Below are 17,858 nucleotides of genomic sequence, written 5' to 3'. Positions count from 1 at the left end.
GTAGTAACTAAGAGGTATGCTGGTGATCCTACAGATATTTGCCCTTTCAAGAATTCCTGGCAAAATATTTAGGAAAAAGCCTCAGTAGAAACTTGAGCAACAAAGGCGGTTCAAAATAGCCCCGTCACTGCACTCTGGTGGGTAGTAATTAAAGTAGCAGAAGACATCTGGACAGCTTATTCCTGTCCCATAGTAGAGTACCTTGACTCTATAACACACACACACACACACACACACACACACACGTGTGTGTGTGTGTTTTTGCATGTGTGTGTGTGTATATATATAGTCGCGTAAGGGTCGAAGTTTCTTTTATAGAGGATATTTCTGCGGACGCAGAACGATGATGACGAGCGGGCGAATGCTGGTGGTGGATGCGGCGTACGGCCTTCGAGATATTCGATGAATTGTCGAAGCTCGGAATCGTTCTTCTGCTGTTCGGCCAAGTCGGATACACTAACGGCGCAGAGAAAACGGCCGTCGAGATCGTGATCACCTGACACTGTCTTAAGAGGAGCTCGGGAAAGGCAGTCCGCGTCAGTATGCTTCCGGCCAGACTTGTACACGACTGTCAAATCGAACTCCTGAAGGCGTAAACTCCACCTGGCCAGACGTCCGGAAGGGTCTTTAAGGTTCGCCAACCAGCAGAGCGCATGATGGTCGGTAACAACCCTGAACGGGCGACCATACAGGTACGGTCTGAATTTAGCTATTGCCCAGACAACAGCTAGGCACTCCTTTTCAGTTGTTGTGTAATTCGCCTCCGCAGATGATCAAATCCGACTCGCATAAGCAATAGGGCGTTCGACGCCGCCTTGCCACTGGACGAGGACTGCACCAAGGCCGATGTTACTGGCGTCTGTGTGTAGTTCAGTGTCGGCATATTCGTCGTAGTGTCCGAGTAAGGGCTCAGATTGGAGACGCTGCTGGAGCTCGGAAAAAGCGCATGTTTGTTCAAGGCCCCACACGAAGGGAACGTCGTCTTTTGTCAGACGAGTGAGGGGTTCGGCAATGTTTGCGAAATTTTGCACAAAGCGTCTGTAGTATGCGCAGAGGCCTAAAAATCGACGCACATCACGTTTGTTGGTAGGTGGTGGAAAATCTGCGACAGCCAATGTTTTGTCTGGGTCCGGCCGAATACCATCAGGGCTAACAAGGTGACCGAGGCACTTTAATTCGTTGTAACCAAAATGACATTTTTCTGGTTTCAGTGATAGGCCTGCCGTGCGAATTGCAGCAAACACAGATCTAAGTCGCTGCAAATGCTGCTTAAACGTTTGGGAGAAGACAACGACGTCGTCTAAGTAAACAAGGCATGCTTCCCACTTGAGACCGGAGAGCACTGTATCCATCATCCTCTGGAATGTCGCAGGGGCAGAACACAGACCGAAGGGCAGCACCTTGAATTCGTACAGACCATCAGGCGTTATGAATGCTGTTTTCTCTCGGTCGCGTTCATCAACTTCGATCTGCCAGTAGCCACTGCGTAAATCCATAGAGGAGAAGTATCGGGCGCGTCGGAGGCGGTCTAGTGAGTCGTCGATGCGCGGAAGCGGATAAACGTCTTTCTTTGTGACTTTGTTGAGTTTGCGGTAATCGACGCAAAATCGGAGAGTGCCGTCCTTCTTTTTTACCAGTACGACGGGGGACGACCATGGACTGTTCGAGGGTTGGATTACGCCATCTTCGAGCATCTGCTTCACTTGAGAACGTATAGCCTCTTGTTCCTTTTGTGATACTCGGTAGGCGTGTTGACGTATGGGTCGCTCAGAATGGTCAGTGACAATGCGGTGCTTTACGGTTGGCGTTTGTTTTATCTTGGATGTCGACGCGAAACAGTCGCTAAACATGCGGAGGATACAGCGGATTTGCTCTTTCTGTGTACATGACAGCTTCGGATTGACATGGACTGCATCGGCTACCGCGGTGTCACTTTCAACGGCTGCAGAAATTTGGGCTATCGTCGTACACACTTCATCGTCAATGGATTCGAAATGAGCGATAGTTGTTCGCTTGGCCAAATGTTGGTATGATCCACTAAAATTGGTGACCAACAACTCAGTCATCCCACGTTTATATTGAATTATGCCGCGGGCAACACAGATTTGCTGAGACAAGAGCACCGAAAGGTTGGCTTCAGCGATACCACTACTGTCATGGTCTATGTCGTCCTGTACTGTAACGAACATACTGGTGCGTGGCGGAAGTGTGACGGTGTCGTTAACAATGCGAAGCGCAGTCTTCTGCGGATTGGTATCTCTAGGCTTCGGGCCATAGTCGTCAGTAAACGTTACGAGGCAGTCTCGAAGATTTATAACAGGGCCGTGCTCACGAAGGAAATCCATGCCAAGGATTACTTTCCGGGAGCATTCGGGAAGCACAACGAAAGAAGCAACGAACGTCGACTCACAGATTTGCAGCCTTGCGGTGCATCTCCCGATTGGTGTCAAGAGATGACCACCGGCTGTCCGAAGGTTTGGTCCATGCCCCCAAGGAGTCGTGACTTTCCTGAGTTCAGCCACAAGTTCAGCGCTGATAACTGAGTAGTCGGCGCCGGTGTCGACCAGAGCAGTCACTGGATGGTTGTCGACACGAACGGAAATGTCAGCAGAAACGGGTTCGTCAGCGATGTGAGGTGTCGGCTGAAAGGAATCGTCGAAGGTCGGTGGAAGGGTCGGAGGAGGCTGTTTTGACGATAGCTTAACAGCGGTCCCACCCCCGGAGGCCGCTGATTCTTGTTTCCCCGGCGTGGACTTGGGGACCTAGCGGATCGTCCCGCAACAACATCGGCGAAAGTGGAGTATTGATTCGCGGACGTAGAGCGTCGAGGAGACGGAGAGCGTGATTGGCGTCGCTGAAGATTCGGAGACGGTAGACTTGCCAAGTATTCTGCGATGGCGCGGGGTCGTTCGCCGTCCCTGGGCCGACGAGCGTCTGGCCGAAATCCAGGTAGGCCCATCTGTCTGTACGAGCACTCCCGGTACAAGTGACCTGGCTCACCACAGTGGTAGCATAGTGGCCGATTGTCGGAAGCGCGCCACACGCTAGATTTCCGCAAATCGGGTCGCGGATTCTCATAGTGCGGTGGGCCCGAGAAGTACTGCGGCATCTGCAGGCAAGTCAGTCGTTGGTTTTCATAGCGTGGCCCACCCGAGAAGTGCTGTGGCGTCTGCAGGCTAGTCGGTCGGGGGAAATAGCTGGCTGCCGGTGCAAGAGTACGTACAGCTTCCGCATACGTTAGCAGAGGAGCTTCGGTTGGAGGTGGCGCTAATGGTCGTACCAGCTGCCGCACCTCTTCACGGACGACGTCTGTCAGAGCAGCCACTTGAGGCTGTGAAGGCACTGCGTGAAGCTTTTGCAGCTCGTCGCGTACAATGCTACGGACTAGCTCAGCAAGGTGTCTCACGCTCGTGACATCGGGTGTTACCAAGGGTGCCGACAGACATGCAAGGTTGTCGGACCGCTCATACTGCGAAGACCGCTGTCTCAGCATTCGCTCCATTGTCGTCGCTTCACGGAGGAATTCTGCCACGGTAGCTGGTGGGTTTCGTACAAGTCCTGCAAACAGTTGCTCCTTGACACCCCGCATCAGAATGCGCACCTTTTTGTCTTCCGTCATTGCAGAATCCGCTCGACGGAACAGACGAGACATCTCCTCAACAAACATGGCCACGCTTTCATTGGGTCGTTGATTGCGAGAATTGAGGAGACGTTCGCCTTGTTCTTTCCGGTCAGCGCTACCATACGTGTTCCGCAGCTGAGTGCAAAACACCGGCCAGGTTGTCAGGGCGGCCTCGTGATTCTCGAACCAAATACGCGCCGAATCCTCCAGGTAGAAATAGACATACCGCAGTTTCCGGTGCTCGTCCCACTCGTTGGCGACGGCGACACGATCGTATTGGTCCAGCCAGTCTTCAACGTCTTCGTAGGGCTCCCCATGGAAGGGCTTTGGCGTTCGAGAGGCTGGTAGCCATGGTGCTGGCGGAGTCGCGGTCTGTTCAGTCTGGCTTGCAGTTGTCGCATATGCCATGGTTCTGGAGTGTTCCGGAAGAGGGCTGAACTGGGGTGGTAGGCCTAGTTGCCGCCGACTGCGTCGAAGGTTGGCTGTTTCTACTAAAGCGTCAATGTTGGGACCGAGATCTTCCTCGTGGTAACAGTGCATAGACTATTACCCAGCACCTCCACCAGTGTCACGTTGCAACGTAACTGTAACCTGCTGATAATGGCACACAAGGACGTCAAACTGATTCGAACAACGGCAGTACGACTATTGTTTTTCTCTGCACGCGCATCTTTGTCCTCTTCTGAACAGCGGCACATACAAGCATGCTAGCATCTGTGGAAATAATAGTTTCAGAACTTGTACTAGTGGCAATATATATATATATATATATATATATATATATATATATATATATATATATATATATATATATATATATATATAAACAGAGGCTGGCTGAAGAAGTGAAGAAGCAATGAGTACCATCCATGTAATGCAAGTACCATCAATGTATAACCATTCAGTGAGTATCCCATAGCTTAGGCAATTCTTTCTGGCCACAGTTTTGATAAATGCCCAATTCACAAGGGACAAGCAAAGCAAATTTTTATTTTTTTTCTTTTATTTTTATTAATCCTGACAATAAGTATGAGCATTGTTTATGCGTCCCATCTTTTCATCTGTACATACTCATCATCACTAGTCAAGCGTAGGTTGTGGGGCACATACTCGAGACAACAAAGAAGAGTCTTGAGGGTGCTGGACGCCATCTTACAAGGTGTTTTAACAAACCATCCTGGCAAATGTAACTGGCTGCTACATAGCACACACTCCGAAGTACTGTTGTTTCTTTTACACAATCAGCACTCAACGTCTTTTTTTTTGTGCAATTTTCGGCACCCTTGTGTTATATTACGATGTTTGAATGTGCCAAGTCTAGTGACTCAGTCTTTTTTGAAGGGTGCTATTTGGACCTGTTGGTTTGCCATTAGTGGGTATAATGTTGAGCACAAAAGACACTGACACAACAAAAGACCATGTAACATACAGGGCGCATTGTTGGTCTCCCAAGTCATACGAGCCCTGTATGGTACATCGTGTCTTCTTGTGTCCATCTCTTTTGTGTGCAACATTATACTTACTGACTGGGTGCATTTGGTCTACAACTATGCTTTTTATGTGCATGTTTTTACTTTTTCATCCTTAGTATGGCCAGTTTTCCCGACCGCAAACTTGGCTTCCTTTGATACTTTTACAGCGAACGCTGTTACGAGATCATTTGTTGGGTCACGCACAGTTGTTGTTGTCCGCCACCGGTGTCCGTACCCGCATCGTGCGAAATTAGAAAAAAAAAAAAAAAACTTGCACTAATGATACAGCGGGGCTTGAACCCGGGTCCCCTGGTTGCCTGCCCAGTATTCTACCACTGAGCTACACCAGAGCTTGTGACTAGTCAAAAACTTGCCTTAGGCAGGCTTGATGTCGGGAAAGCAATTGCGTTTATGCGACTTATAAAGCGTTTTACAACAGCGAAAGAACACCCGGCCGTCGCGCAATGCGAATAGCGTAATGAGTGGGCTATCTAATGCTCCAAACCATCACAAAAGCTTGTTCTTGTTCCCCTATTAACTGCGGTGCATACCCACTTCAGCCATCATTCCTCATTGTCGTCAGCCAATGCATGGATAATTGGCACAAAATTCTCTGCATGTGTTTAGCGGATACCACGCTTCTCAGAAGAATGATGAAAAATAGCATAGCGAATGCCGGCCCACTACCCAAAAATTTATTATTATTGCCCTAGTGGGTACTAAGCAAGTGTGCTTGCAGTAGTTACCCAATGAGTGTTTTGAAAAGGCTCTGAAAGGCCGCTCTTTTACCTTTCGTTGTGACTGTGCTGCGCCTATACCGCGCAGGCCTGGCTACTGTCATGTTTGGGCCGGCTACTGGCAGTTTTCCACGACAATCTTGATAGAAAAAAGAAAATAAGCTACGAACAGGTTTAATCGAAGCAGCTTTCTATGACTCGCATGAAAAGTTGGGAAAACAGATTGCAGCCTCACTTTTTTCAATCCATTTTTGTGGAGCAAGTGCACCAAAGTTGAATTCCATCATAAGACACACTTATATGAAACAAATGGGTATATGTCACCACTGTGCCTACAATGAAATACGGGTTGATAAGAAAATACATATGCTGTACCCTGCTTATAAGAGACATCTCATATAAACGACAAGCATTGCTGCCCGAAACATGCCTTTCATAAAGGGTGAACTGTATATGCTGACCCCATAGCATTTCTTTTATGGCTTGATGCTGACCAACATTTGACACATACAAGAAACTTTGAAACATCCAAACGACTCAGCAGTTTATTGAAAGAAATTCGAAGGGGAAGAAATAACCTGCAACTGAATATAAACTTATGACAACAGCAAAAATGGAATTGATCTTTAGTTCTTCAATTTTATTAGATCTGCTTTAACTTTTGTGACAAGAAACCACTATGGGCAAGACCCAAACGCAGCATGCAAGGCTGCAATGTGCAAAACTGTGCGATATTCATTGCTTGCTGTTGCCTGAAGCAGTTAGGACACACAGATTGAGTCTGAAACACCTGCTGGGTATCTGCACCTGCTCAGTTTGATAAATGCAGAAGCAAGCTTAGTTCACGAGGCCCCAGTAAGGTTCTGATGCTATAATTCATACTTACTACGAAATATAAAACATGCACAAGTAGGCTTAATAAGCCCATTCCTTTAGCATAATTAATTAGCTCACCCAAGAGCACATTTTATGAAAGCTGCACAAACAATGCAGTCATAAAGGTTTCACTAAATGCATTCGTGTTATTTTTGCTGAGCAATGCAGGCTACAGAGTAACTACTGAACACTGAACAGTTAATTAAGAAGGAAGTAGGATGAACATAAGCCTGCACTAAGGGACACGCACTCTTGACTAAGCCATGAACCAGAAAGCCCGTTACATTGGACTCGACTAATGAGCAGCAGGACAATTTTTATTTTTGCCACACAGACAATCGATCATTGCATTTTGGTTAACACGGCAGGGCTTCCCTCAACTCAGTTGGATCAGGGCAAAAGGGAACCTTTTTGCGGTTCTAGCATGTGACATACTATTTTTACACTCACATGCGAGCAATGCACTATGACTGCTGGATGCAGACGCAGAGTGGTGTTGCTCTGCCCCCATTCTGTGGTTAATATATTCACGTCTGCTACACTTTCCACCCAGTATTTATGCTCTGCTACGTTTTGTTAGAGATCTCACAGTTGCCTCAAATAACAAGAAACAGGGCTTGGCAATTTTTCTTGACTATGTTCAAGGCACTACTTTTTGGTCTCCTGTCTGAGCACTGACAGTTTCCAAAGTGATGCCTGCTGTATGCTGGAGAGCACACTTTATCTACTTGCGATATTGTTAAATGAATGAATTCCTGGAGTTTCACATGCCAAAACCATGATATGATTATGAGGGCCACCACAGTGGGGCCCTCTAGACCAATTTTGAGCAACAATGGTCCCTCAATGTGCACCTAAACCGAAGAAATCAATGTGGCACCCCGACCACCATGTATGGTGTATGGGACTCAACTTCCAGTCCCCTCCGTATTCTGTAATTTTGTTACATAAATAAACACGGACTAGTGCAAAAGAAACCCCAGCAACCAATCGAATGTTTCACTAAAAGTGTCTGATGAAGCTCACGTAGTCCAAAATGGCAGAAGTGAACTTTTATGTTTGCAAATGCATGAAGCGGTTCCGTAACTAACCTGTAGTGTAAATGCGTGCGAGCATCTCCCTTTTCAAACATCGCTCTTGATAGGCTCTGCTCAATCGGAAGTTCATTTTTATGATGTGCATGTCTTTATAAAAGTCTCCCTATTTACACCGCTTGTAATATGTTTCAGCGTTTCATTTTACATGTGGCACATTACAGCCTTAAGCCACATTCAAGTCATAAGAAGCCATTCCATCAGAAATTTTCTTTTGCAGCTGCATCTTACACTTATGGTTGATGTAACATTCTTATGATTGTATATGTTCCACTAATGTGAAAGCACAGAAAATGAAAAAAACTATCAAGTGGCAAAGTAAAACGATCAAGTCACAGTAGGCTGTTTGCAACTGTGCCGGTGTCATCACACTCAGTTAATCTAAGACTTCAGTACTATATAGTTCATACAGTAACTGCAGGAAGGGGAGATGGAGGCTTGAGATGAAAAACTCCATAAACATTTTCATGGTTAATACAAAGCGACAAAAGGAACAAGTGAAAGCCAAAGTAACAGAGTAATGTACAAAAGTGAATGCAAACGAATACGCTCATGAACTGGTTCGGAACTTTTCCTTCACGTATAACACTGCACATTACAAAGTATAAAGGTAATTTTATAGGGCAACATTCTAACACAACACAAGGCTATGAGATCTGGAAGTTGCGACTGCTGCAAGCAAACTGCAAACTTGAAATGTAAAAAATGTCAAACTATGTCCCACACTTTCTTTGTTCTGAAAAATGAAGCCAGTTAACTTGCACAGAAACACTCCTTGTTAAGCATTTGGATTGAAGTGCGATGACGGGCTCTCACGGGATAGGTTTCTTCACAGCTTTTTTCTATTACAGAAGCTTGCTTTAAAGAGTATCGAACTTAGGTTCTGGACTTAGCATAGCTTCCATTCAGCTGTTTTGTACCAAATGTAACCTATGTAACCATGCTAATTTTTTCCTTACATATTAGCCATTCCATATATGTAGGCAAATCACCGTTTAGAAGTAAAGATAGAAATGGCAAAACCACTACAGTCTGGCCTTTAAATACTTTTACCAACGCGCACACATGGTTACTGCTATATTGAAAACAATGTATGCATGATTCAGGCGCAGATAGTTATGCTAACACAGAAGCTAAGAAATGTTTAAAGGTGAATACATACAGGCTCCTTTTTAACGCTGCGGCTACTCGTTCGCTTGTCCGGCGTCCATTCGGGATCGTCAGTTTTCTGCGAAACCTTGGAAACGAAAAATGCGGGCGAAAATGAAATAAGATGTTCATCGAGGGACGGCATGATTTTCCATTCGAAACCGGAAAGCGGGAGAAATTGATAAGCGAAAGCACACTCACCGGGGACGCAGTGCGAGCAGATTTCCGCGCCGAAGACCTCGATAGCGTGTATGATGTATCCTCGAAGTCATTGAATATCCTCTTATTTCGCTTCCTTATACGAGATGGCTGCAAGATACGATGCGGCATCAGTGGGCAAGCTCAACAGGATGCGCGCAGTTCCACACATCAGGCACGGAACATATTGCAGCGCGGGGTTACGTCTGAATAAGGTCACACATGAAACCGACTCACCCGGGACATCACCGCCAGTTGCTTTTGCGTATTGTTGTTCAGAGTGCCTGAGAAGAGAAAAAGGATCGTTAATTTAACTCAAAATCACCGCAGGCACGTCGCTTTTCACGGCACACGTTCCCCGAATATTCTTTTTTTTTCCAAATGTCGCGCGCTCACGGGGCGGTCTACATGGCTAACGCTGCGTGCTTGGCGTCGTATACAAAACATTTCAACTACGTACCATCCTTCATGCTGAGAAGCGCTGCCGCCGATTCACCTGAAACGAGAAGGGGAAACGTGGATACAAACACACCGCGAAGCGCCACGCACCAGCAGTGGTGCTCACATTGGACGAGCAATTTTTTCCGCCAAATTTTCAAAATGTTCCAGAGGCGAATTCAAAATGCCTGCAGCGGGACTGCGATTAGGCTTACACAATCAGTATTTATTTTTCGCTACGGGAATAGAGAGCCAAATACGTCGAGAAGACGACGACTGCAATCAACAAAGGCCGCTTCGTCTATTCCGAGTAAAATCGGTCACCTCTAACTACGTGGTAAGCATGCGATCACGCCTATAAACACCCCGGAGGAAATTTCCTACTTTCAAGCGAGTCCGCCATGTCGACGCATTTGAAAAGCGCTACTTCAGCGCCACAAGCCACGTCACGTAATTTAAAACGTCAACCTGGCAACCACAAAAAAACGAAACCGAAACCACAAATTGTGTTTATGAAATAGTCAAGGAGAAGGAAATCATGTTTCTGTCTATGAAATAGTCACTACTTACTAACTTATTTGTAAAATTACAATAAATGCTATAAGCAGTGCTGAATTAAAGTGACTGAACTGCCCTAAAATGTGGTCTCACTATAGTAGGTGCGCTTAAAGTTTATGACACAGAGACAGCTTTGCTTGAGATGCTATGCAGCAATTTCAGTTAAAAACATTCCTTTGAAAAATAAATATTTTACACTGACAGAAAAAACGAATTTTTTGTATAAGCCGTTATTTTTTATTACAGTCATTACAAAATCTAAATTTTAAAAGAAAATGAAACATTGTGTATAACTTTGGTTATCAGCGCAGTAGAAATTTCTAAGTAATACTTACAGTAGTTTAGATACCTTGAGTTTACTCTTCTAAATAAAAGTACGGCTTCCAAGAACCCTGGAAACAGCGTCGTAGAGCTTGGTAATCATGGAGGGAAGAATAAACTTCCTTCACATGGAGAAAGGAAAATACGTTCTCCACATAGAGAGAAGAATATACTTTATTCATGTTCATATTGTATACTGATCATTAGCGCGATGCCACTACCTTAAAAAATCACTTTCGGTTTCGGTACCGAAAAAGAGGCTTTATAGTGCTTTTTTAACATAGGTGTAACGTAACAAGAATAGTGAAACTCACAAAATACTAACACCAGCTCTGCCAAATTCTGTCGGTCACACGTAGTTTACGTCAACAACAAGGAGTTAATAGCCAACCAGCAACTCCGACAGCGATTTCTGCGATTTAGGCTGCATGCGAGATACACACTTCGCAACCCGATCGAACTAGAGATCCGTAGAGTTTCATACAATTATTGCATGAAACTTTATGCAGAGATCGAAATGAGGTGATTCGGCTAGAGTGCACTAGTAGAAGCAAGGAGGAAGGAAAAACTGAGGAGAGGCCCTGTCCTATCCCAATGCATTGCGAAAAGTTTGGCGGAAGTGACGTCAAATTTATGGGGCAAACGAACCAGTATAGGGCAAACAAAACAGCAGACGCTCCGCGGCGTGCTCTCAGCGCTGCTTCGCTTCTGCGCGGACTTACAGCCCCAGCGTAAACTTAACGCGTATTGTATGGTTTGCATGCAGTAAAATGTTGCGAGCGCACCTTTTTGAAACTGTTCGTGCGTGGCAGGCCCGAGCGCGGCGTGCTGAAATACTCCGTGGAATGTTTTTGTGCAACAGCACAGAAAGCACCGGATACGTGTCGTAATCAAAATCATTCAGCCCCAGCATCATCGTATTCGAACTCACCCGCCAGTGACTTACGCGTCCTACTCGCCATAAGGCCTTCTCTCTCTCTCACTCTTAGGCAGATTTCCCTATCTTCGGGCCAATTAGCAGTTCTTTGCTCGTATATAGTGTCAGTGAGCCAATGCACGATTTCGAGAGCTTGCTTAGCAGCTGTTCCATGCAACGCCAGCTTTGTGGTACCAGCAGCCACAGTGGTGCCTCCTTACTTGACGTACTTCACGTCGGTAAGAAGGCACTGCTGTATTGTATACGCGATCGTGCACGCAAAGTGTGTAATTCCAGGGCACGCGCACAAAACCATCACGCAGCGAGCGCACACTGTACAATACATACACATTTATTCCGATAACAAGAAAAGTTTATTGTCCTTCCGTATGAACGACACAACTTCTAAAAACGCCACACGATGCCTACAACACTACAAACGAAAGATCGCGTGTGTTCTAGCTCAGTTGACGCAATGAGTAAGAGCCAACGTAGCATACATCTGAGAGCTCCACAAGCAAATAGCATGCATTATTGATCAACAGTGAAGCGAACATACGTGAAAAGTGCCACCAGGTACATCCGGCGGTGCACGCGATTTGCACCGAGTATACAATACAGCTGGGCATCGCACAGCTTTCCTAAAACACGCAAAAGAAGCAGCACTCGGGCATCGACTCACTGCCGGCAGAGAACACCTACCACTGAGCCGGCGCCGCTTCGAAGGTTGCTCGCCGGAAATCGCGAAGTGCTTATCTGCTTTTCCGCGAGGAGGTAGTGCGGGTGTTAGCGATGCTGCGGCTTCATGAATATGACGTCCAAGGAGGTTTTATGCTATGCCTTCTGGAGTGGAGGTACGCCCCGATAAGGGACGCCAGAGTTATTCGATATTGGAAAAGGAAAGACTCGGCAGCACACGACTAAGTGCACTTCGTAGCTCCGCCTTTGCAGTGACCTTTGGAGACTGTGACATGCTTTTCTAAAGCAGTTAAAGATTTTACAAGGCCATGGTGACTTCGTGCGTCGCTTATGGCTGCACAAATCACGTCAAGAAGACGCCTCGGATCACTTTTCACGTGTAAGTATTCATGCTTCGTTCGCTGACAATCGCCTGTTTTTTCGCGTATTTTGTTAAATTAGAAACAATGTCAAAGGTGCGCATGCGTGTAATACATGCGTATAGCTGAATGGAAGGTAACTTGAAGCTGACACGACGTTGTCTCTGAGTTTTAAGTTTATGAACGAAGGACTTTCGATCTGTGGCAGCACGTATCGAATATTGGAACGAGTAGGACGTCTGAATGCCCTTTGAATTTTTCTGGTGTTGTCTTACAAGGCAAGACTGACGGCGTGCATGCTAACTTTTTGGCGAGTGAATAACAAATTTGGTGCATGTTTATCGAGAAATTCGCAAACGTAGAGAACAATTCTATTCCGTGATTATGCGTGTTACAGGCTTCCGAAAGACAGTGCGCTGCGTTCTGCCTGGGAACGTGCTGTTCGAAGAAATAGTTGGAGTGCTACGGACGGTGACCACCTCTGTTCTATTCATCTTGAAGAACGCTGCTTCGACAGAATGGGGCAGACAACCAGACTGCGGCCTGGAAGTGCACCTTTCATTTTTCCTGCTTTCCGAGCGCATCTGCAAAAACCTGTTAAATTCTACCTCCTTGACGTAGCTTCAATAAAATGTAGTCACGAAAGCAAAACAGGATGAGACACCTTTGAAATCCGTTCTATCTTGCCGACGAAACCGAAACCAAAACACTTACAGACGAAGTTGCCATAATGAGAGAGGGAAGTTATATCAAACACCGAGCTACCTCGTTTCAAGGCTCTGAAGGCTGCGCTTTCCATGACAACACACGTCGCCAACTGATGTTGATAAATATTATGAAGAACCAACACCACTGCAGTCGTTCTTATAAACGGTTTATTTGGGTTACGTCTTATGAAGTTTGTCGCGGTTGCACGCCACATTGGTGCTTTAGTTTTGGTTCAGCCTGTGATTTGGTTAGAATTCGATCACTCTAGAAAACATTTTGGTGACTCAAAGTTTACTTAATTGCCTCTCTATTCTAACTTTAGCCTTAATTATTTCAACTTCCTTATATATTCTCTGGTATTCTGCCAATTCACACAAGCGCATATATGAAAGAGGAGAGCAAATGTCGTGTGCTCCTTGATCTTGAGTATCTGCACGCACATTTCTTAAAAACCCTATACATACTACAACCCTTTGTACCGCAATAGTGCGCCAGCAAGCTCGATATGCGAAGCATCCCTCGACCACAGATTTATCTGAAAGCGTGCAGCTGACAATGGGTGAATGAAATAATTTGTTTCATAAACGAAAAGAGGCATTTATTCGTTGGTGTAACGTAAAAGTGGTTTCCATCTCATTTTTTTATTGTGGAACTGCAAACCAACGCGCTCGACGCGCGTATATCATTGTGGTCTACGGCGGGTCTGCCCTATTTTACCTCTAGCAATATGGCCGCTGGCGGCTTCACTTGCTCTCGTTGGCAGCAGTCGGGACTGCCACTCCGGAGGTCCTATATAACCTCCTTGATGACGTGATGGCCTCTCCCACAGAGGAAGGAAAAGTTTTCCTTCCCCCGTGAGTAGAAGTTCGGCGTTATAGTGTTCATGGCGATGGGACTAGTTCGCAGATGCCGAGTGGCCAAAACTGCAAAATAAAAGTAAAATACTTTTTTTATACGTATTGTCTGGCTAATGCGTGTTGACAGCATTAGTAGTGCATGCCATGGAAACAAAAATTGTCTCTTCTTAGATGTCTGAAAATCACATCAGTATTCAATGTACATATCTTCAATGTAGATATTTTCGCTAAAACTTCACATCAGCTACAAACAATTTCGACCCGTGGGCCACGGGCGTCGCCATCTTAAACTGACGAGAAACCCTATCGGAAAAAAACGAATGGTGGGCATGGTGAAACCACCACCCACCATCAGTGTGGATTAATGTAGTGGGTGAATGGTGGGAAACGCCCACCATGGTGCTTGGTGGGATATGGTGGGTGCTGCAGTGCCGGAAAAGCTTGAGCGCGAAATGGCGTCAGAATCACCGTGACGAGCTCCCACAAAAAATAAAAAAGAATTCTATAAAAATGGTATAAGAAAACACACGTCCTGTAAAAAAACAAAAAATGAAACAGGATGCCATGGAGAATCGAACGTGCAACCTGCGGATTCCCATTCGGAGACACTAACCACTGCGCCATACCATTTTTTTCCTTATTTCTGGACCACTGCGCCATACCATTTTTTTTTCTTTATTTCCGGACCACTGCGCCATACCAACATGAGGTTGGTTGTGCATTAATTAGTTAGTTAGTTAGTTAGTTAGTTAGTTAGTATACAAACTTACGGTTCAACCTCAGTTATGTTTGTCGTGTACACGACATAGACGAGATCTGCACCTGCTACTAAAAATTGCACATTTATTAAACACAAGCAACTGCGGCCTGTAACGATTGCCACTGTGTTAATGGCACCAGTGCTATTTTTTTTTTCACAATTTACAACTGCAAGAAAAAAAAACAAGTGGACTGGGGAGCAGAAACAGTTTACTGGCGGGGTCTGCCAAGTTTAATATCCGTTTCGCGCTTGTTCTAAAGGGCGACATCTGCTCACGCTTTATGACGCTTCTAGGCTCATTCCATCGATACGCCCGCATAATTTATTTGATTGAATATTGGGATGCTTTTCGCGCAATGTAGAGGGTGGTCGTGCCAGCGCAATGCTGTAGCTCTTTCGCTAAAGCAACAACTACATAACGGCTTGGCCAAAACCAATGCAGTGTGCCGGAAACATTACGCTATCATATTGGTTCCCCAAGCATACGAATTGCCACGTCTGAGTTCTCGCACAAAAGCTAGAGAAGTGCCGGCGAGTGCGACCGGCGGCTGTCGGTGAGAAGAGACGTACGTTCTCTGGGAGTGCGTGAATCGCGTCACATCGATGTTTGTTGCTTCTTGAGCGGACACCATACACAATGAAAAATGCTTCGTTTAGGTTATTTGATGACATGACTGCACTGTATTGTCATTCTTAATCGTCGAAATCGTGTCTTCTGAAACCCGGAAGCACGGATAACACAATTGTACGGGCTCGGTCGGTAGGCCTAACCTTTGGTGGAAATCATGGTGGTAGAACGTGTAGTGTACAGATCCCAGCTTGGTACACTATATAAATTGCCCGCTATATAAGCCCACCCATTATCTGCTTACTGCTTCCCAGCATTATCGCGATGGTGGGCAGAGCTTCTCAACTTGGTACACCATGTGGCCCACCATAACAAGCAGCACCCATAATCTGCTTAGTGCTTCCCAGCATTATCGCAATGGTGGGAAGAGTTTCTCAGCTTGGTACACTGTAGCCCACCATAATAAGCACCACCCACCATCTGCTTAGGGCTTCCCAGCATTATCGCAAGGGTGGGCAGAGTGTCCCGTTATTGCCCACTATCTAGCCTCTGCTTTCCACCATCATTTCCACTTTACCCATCATCTGTACACCATACCACTCAGTATGTCCCGGCATATCCACCATATTTGCCACTACGTCCCATCATACCCATCATAATTTCCACCATGCCCACTATTATTACCACTACGTCCACCATGTTTTCCATTATCCACCATGGCAATTTTTCCGACAGGAAATAGTTTTGCTGGCTTTCTATACCGTAATGTTAAATGATCATGATCATGCAACGTTTAATGTTCCGTCCTAAGCATTTTTGTGATTCCGAGTTCGCCGTAGCACTCTTTGTTTATTTGTTGTTTGCTACAAAGGCAAAACGTTACCAGTCCAAGATGGTGGCCCATGAGCGCCTTCGAAAATGGTGTGACTTTCTGGGCGCTGCCATAATCCTCTCTGGGCTGCGCTAAATGGGCGGACGCTCCAAAAATGTACTGGCGAGGCGGTGAAGTCAGCCTTAGCGCATCAGCACGCAGCCCTGCATGGCGTACCTTCATGTCGGCTTTTGTCACTTTACGGTTTTATTTTATTAGATGCGAAGCAGCTCTTTGATTAGCCTGTGTAGCCGTGTGTAGCCGTTTAGTCCTTGGAATGTCCGGTGGATGGCGGTGCTTCTATATGGGGAATATATAATAAAAAGATGCGAGATTGATTGATTTGTGAGGTTTAACGTCTCAAAACCACTATTTGATTATGAGAGACGCCGTAGTGGAGGGCTCCGGAAATTTTGACCACCTGGGGTTCTTTAACGTGCACCCAAATCTGAGTACACGGGCCTACAATATTACCGCCTCCATCGGAAATGCAGCCGCCACAGCCGGGATTTGAACCCGCGACTTGCGGGTCAGCAGCCGAGCACCTTAGCCACTAGACCACCGTGGCGGGGCAAAGATGCGAGATGGTGGTACTTGGAGTGTTGAATAGATGGACGAACGGACACACAGACAGAGGCATGGATGGACGCATGAACGGACGCAGGGGCGGATGCATGGACGAACGCAGGGATGGACGCACGAACAGACGGGCGGATGAACGCATGGACGGCCACACAGACGGACGCATGGATGGACAGAAGCAAGAACGAATGGACGGACGAATGCTTTGCCCCACTCTCCATCATTCACTCCGTGGATATGCTGCCATTTTTTTTATCACCTCAGCAGTTGAAACGCATAACAGCATGCGTCCACTACTCAAAATCGGCTGGGAATGATATTGAAAACTTGGGTGTTATAATATTGTCGAGCAACATCATTAAGTACAGCCCATATTTATGCGCTATATAGGCCTCTCCTAGTGTTCATGTCATTGCCAATAACTTCTTGATTTTCCTGCCAGCTCTCTGTTGGGCTGAGCTTCTTTTCCTTCAATATGGTATTCGTTCCATTGCCCTAACTGGCCACTATTTATGTGTCGTTCGCATTACGTTTGTGCGAATACACGTTGATATTAATCTGACAGAAAACTTACCGGTCATAATGTGCGATCACAGAATGGTAACGCGGAAAAAGAGTGTGAAAGCTTACTAAGCAAACGTTTCGATTGGCGGCGATTATGAAGTCGCATACTCACAACTCGTGCTGCAAAATGGCGGGAGCTGTACGCGAGAGCGGTTCGTGCGTGTGCATAGCGATTCGCTGAGCAAACGTGTACGCCGTGCGTATTCGCACCCACTCCTCACGTTCTAGTAGTTCTCGCGAGGGTAGCACCAATCCACAGCGTACATTTTAACCGAGAATAGAGCGACAATGAATACACATGCTCCAACTTTGAGCAGTCCATATTATGGTGCTCGTGAAAGCATCACACTACGCCTACAGCAAAGGAAACAGGAAACGCAAAGCTACGCCTACAAGTCAGAGGAAGAAAGAAGTGTACGGGACTGCGCTGGTTCCGTACACTTCTTTCTTCCTGTGTCTTGTTTCTAAGCGTACTTTTTATGTTTTCCGTGTCTTACGAACTAGCCCCT

General features: G+C 46.1%; 1 protein-coding gene across 5 annotated transcripts in view; it reads right to left on the bottom strand.

The window, feature by feature from the left end:
• Nucleotides 1-9,989, bottom strand: part of LOC119169657 (protein lin-9 homolog) — a 165,199-nt gene extending 155,210 nt beyond the window's left edge. For 2 of the 5 annotated variants that reach the window (XM_075887098.1, XM_075887099.1), the window contains exons 1-5: nucleotides 9,971-9,989; nucleotides 9,609-9,644; nucleotides 9,386-9,432; nucleotides 9,152-9,259; nucleotides 8,964-9,038 (exon numbers count right to left, since the gene is read on the bottom strand). In XM_075887098.1, the coding sequence (XP_075743213.1) occupies nucleotides 8,964-9,038; nucleotides 9,152-9,259; nucleotides 9,386-9,432; nucleotides 9,609-9,644; nucleotides 9,971-9,989 (285 nt within the window). Of the gene's footprint in view, nucleotides 1-8,963; nucleotides 9,039-9,151; nucleotides 9,260-9,385; nucleotides 9,433-9,608; nucleotides 9,645-9,713 lie in introns of all 5 variants that reach the window. The other 3 variants (XM_075887101.1, XM_075887102.1, XM_075887100.1) reach the window with 3 other exon arrangements.
• Between the last annotated feature and the right edge of the window lie 7,869 nt (nucleotides 9,990-17,858).

Source organism: Rhipicephalus microplus, chromosome 2, assembly GCF_043290135.1.
Source record: "Rhipicephalus microplus isolate Deutch F79 chromosome 2, USDA_Rmic, whole genome shotgun sequence".
Classification (NCBI taxonomy): Eukaryota; Metazoa; Arthropoda; class Arachnida; order Ixodida; family Ixodidae; genus Rhipicephalus; species Rhipicephalus microplus.
This window is presented reverse-complemented; position numbering and strand designations above follow the sequence as displayed.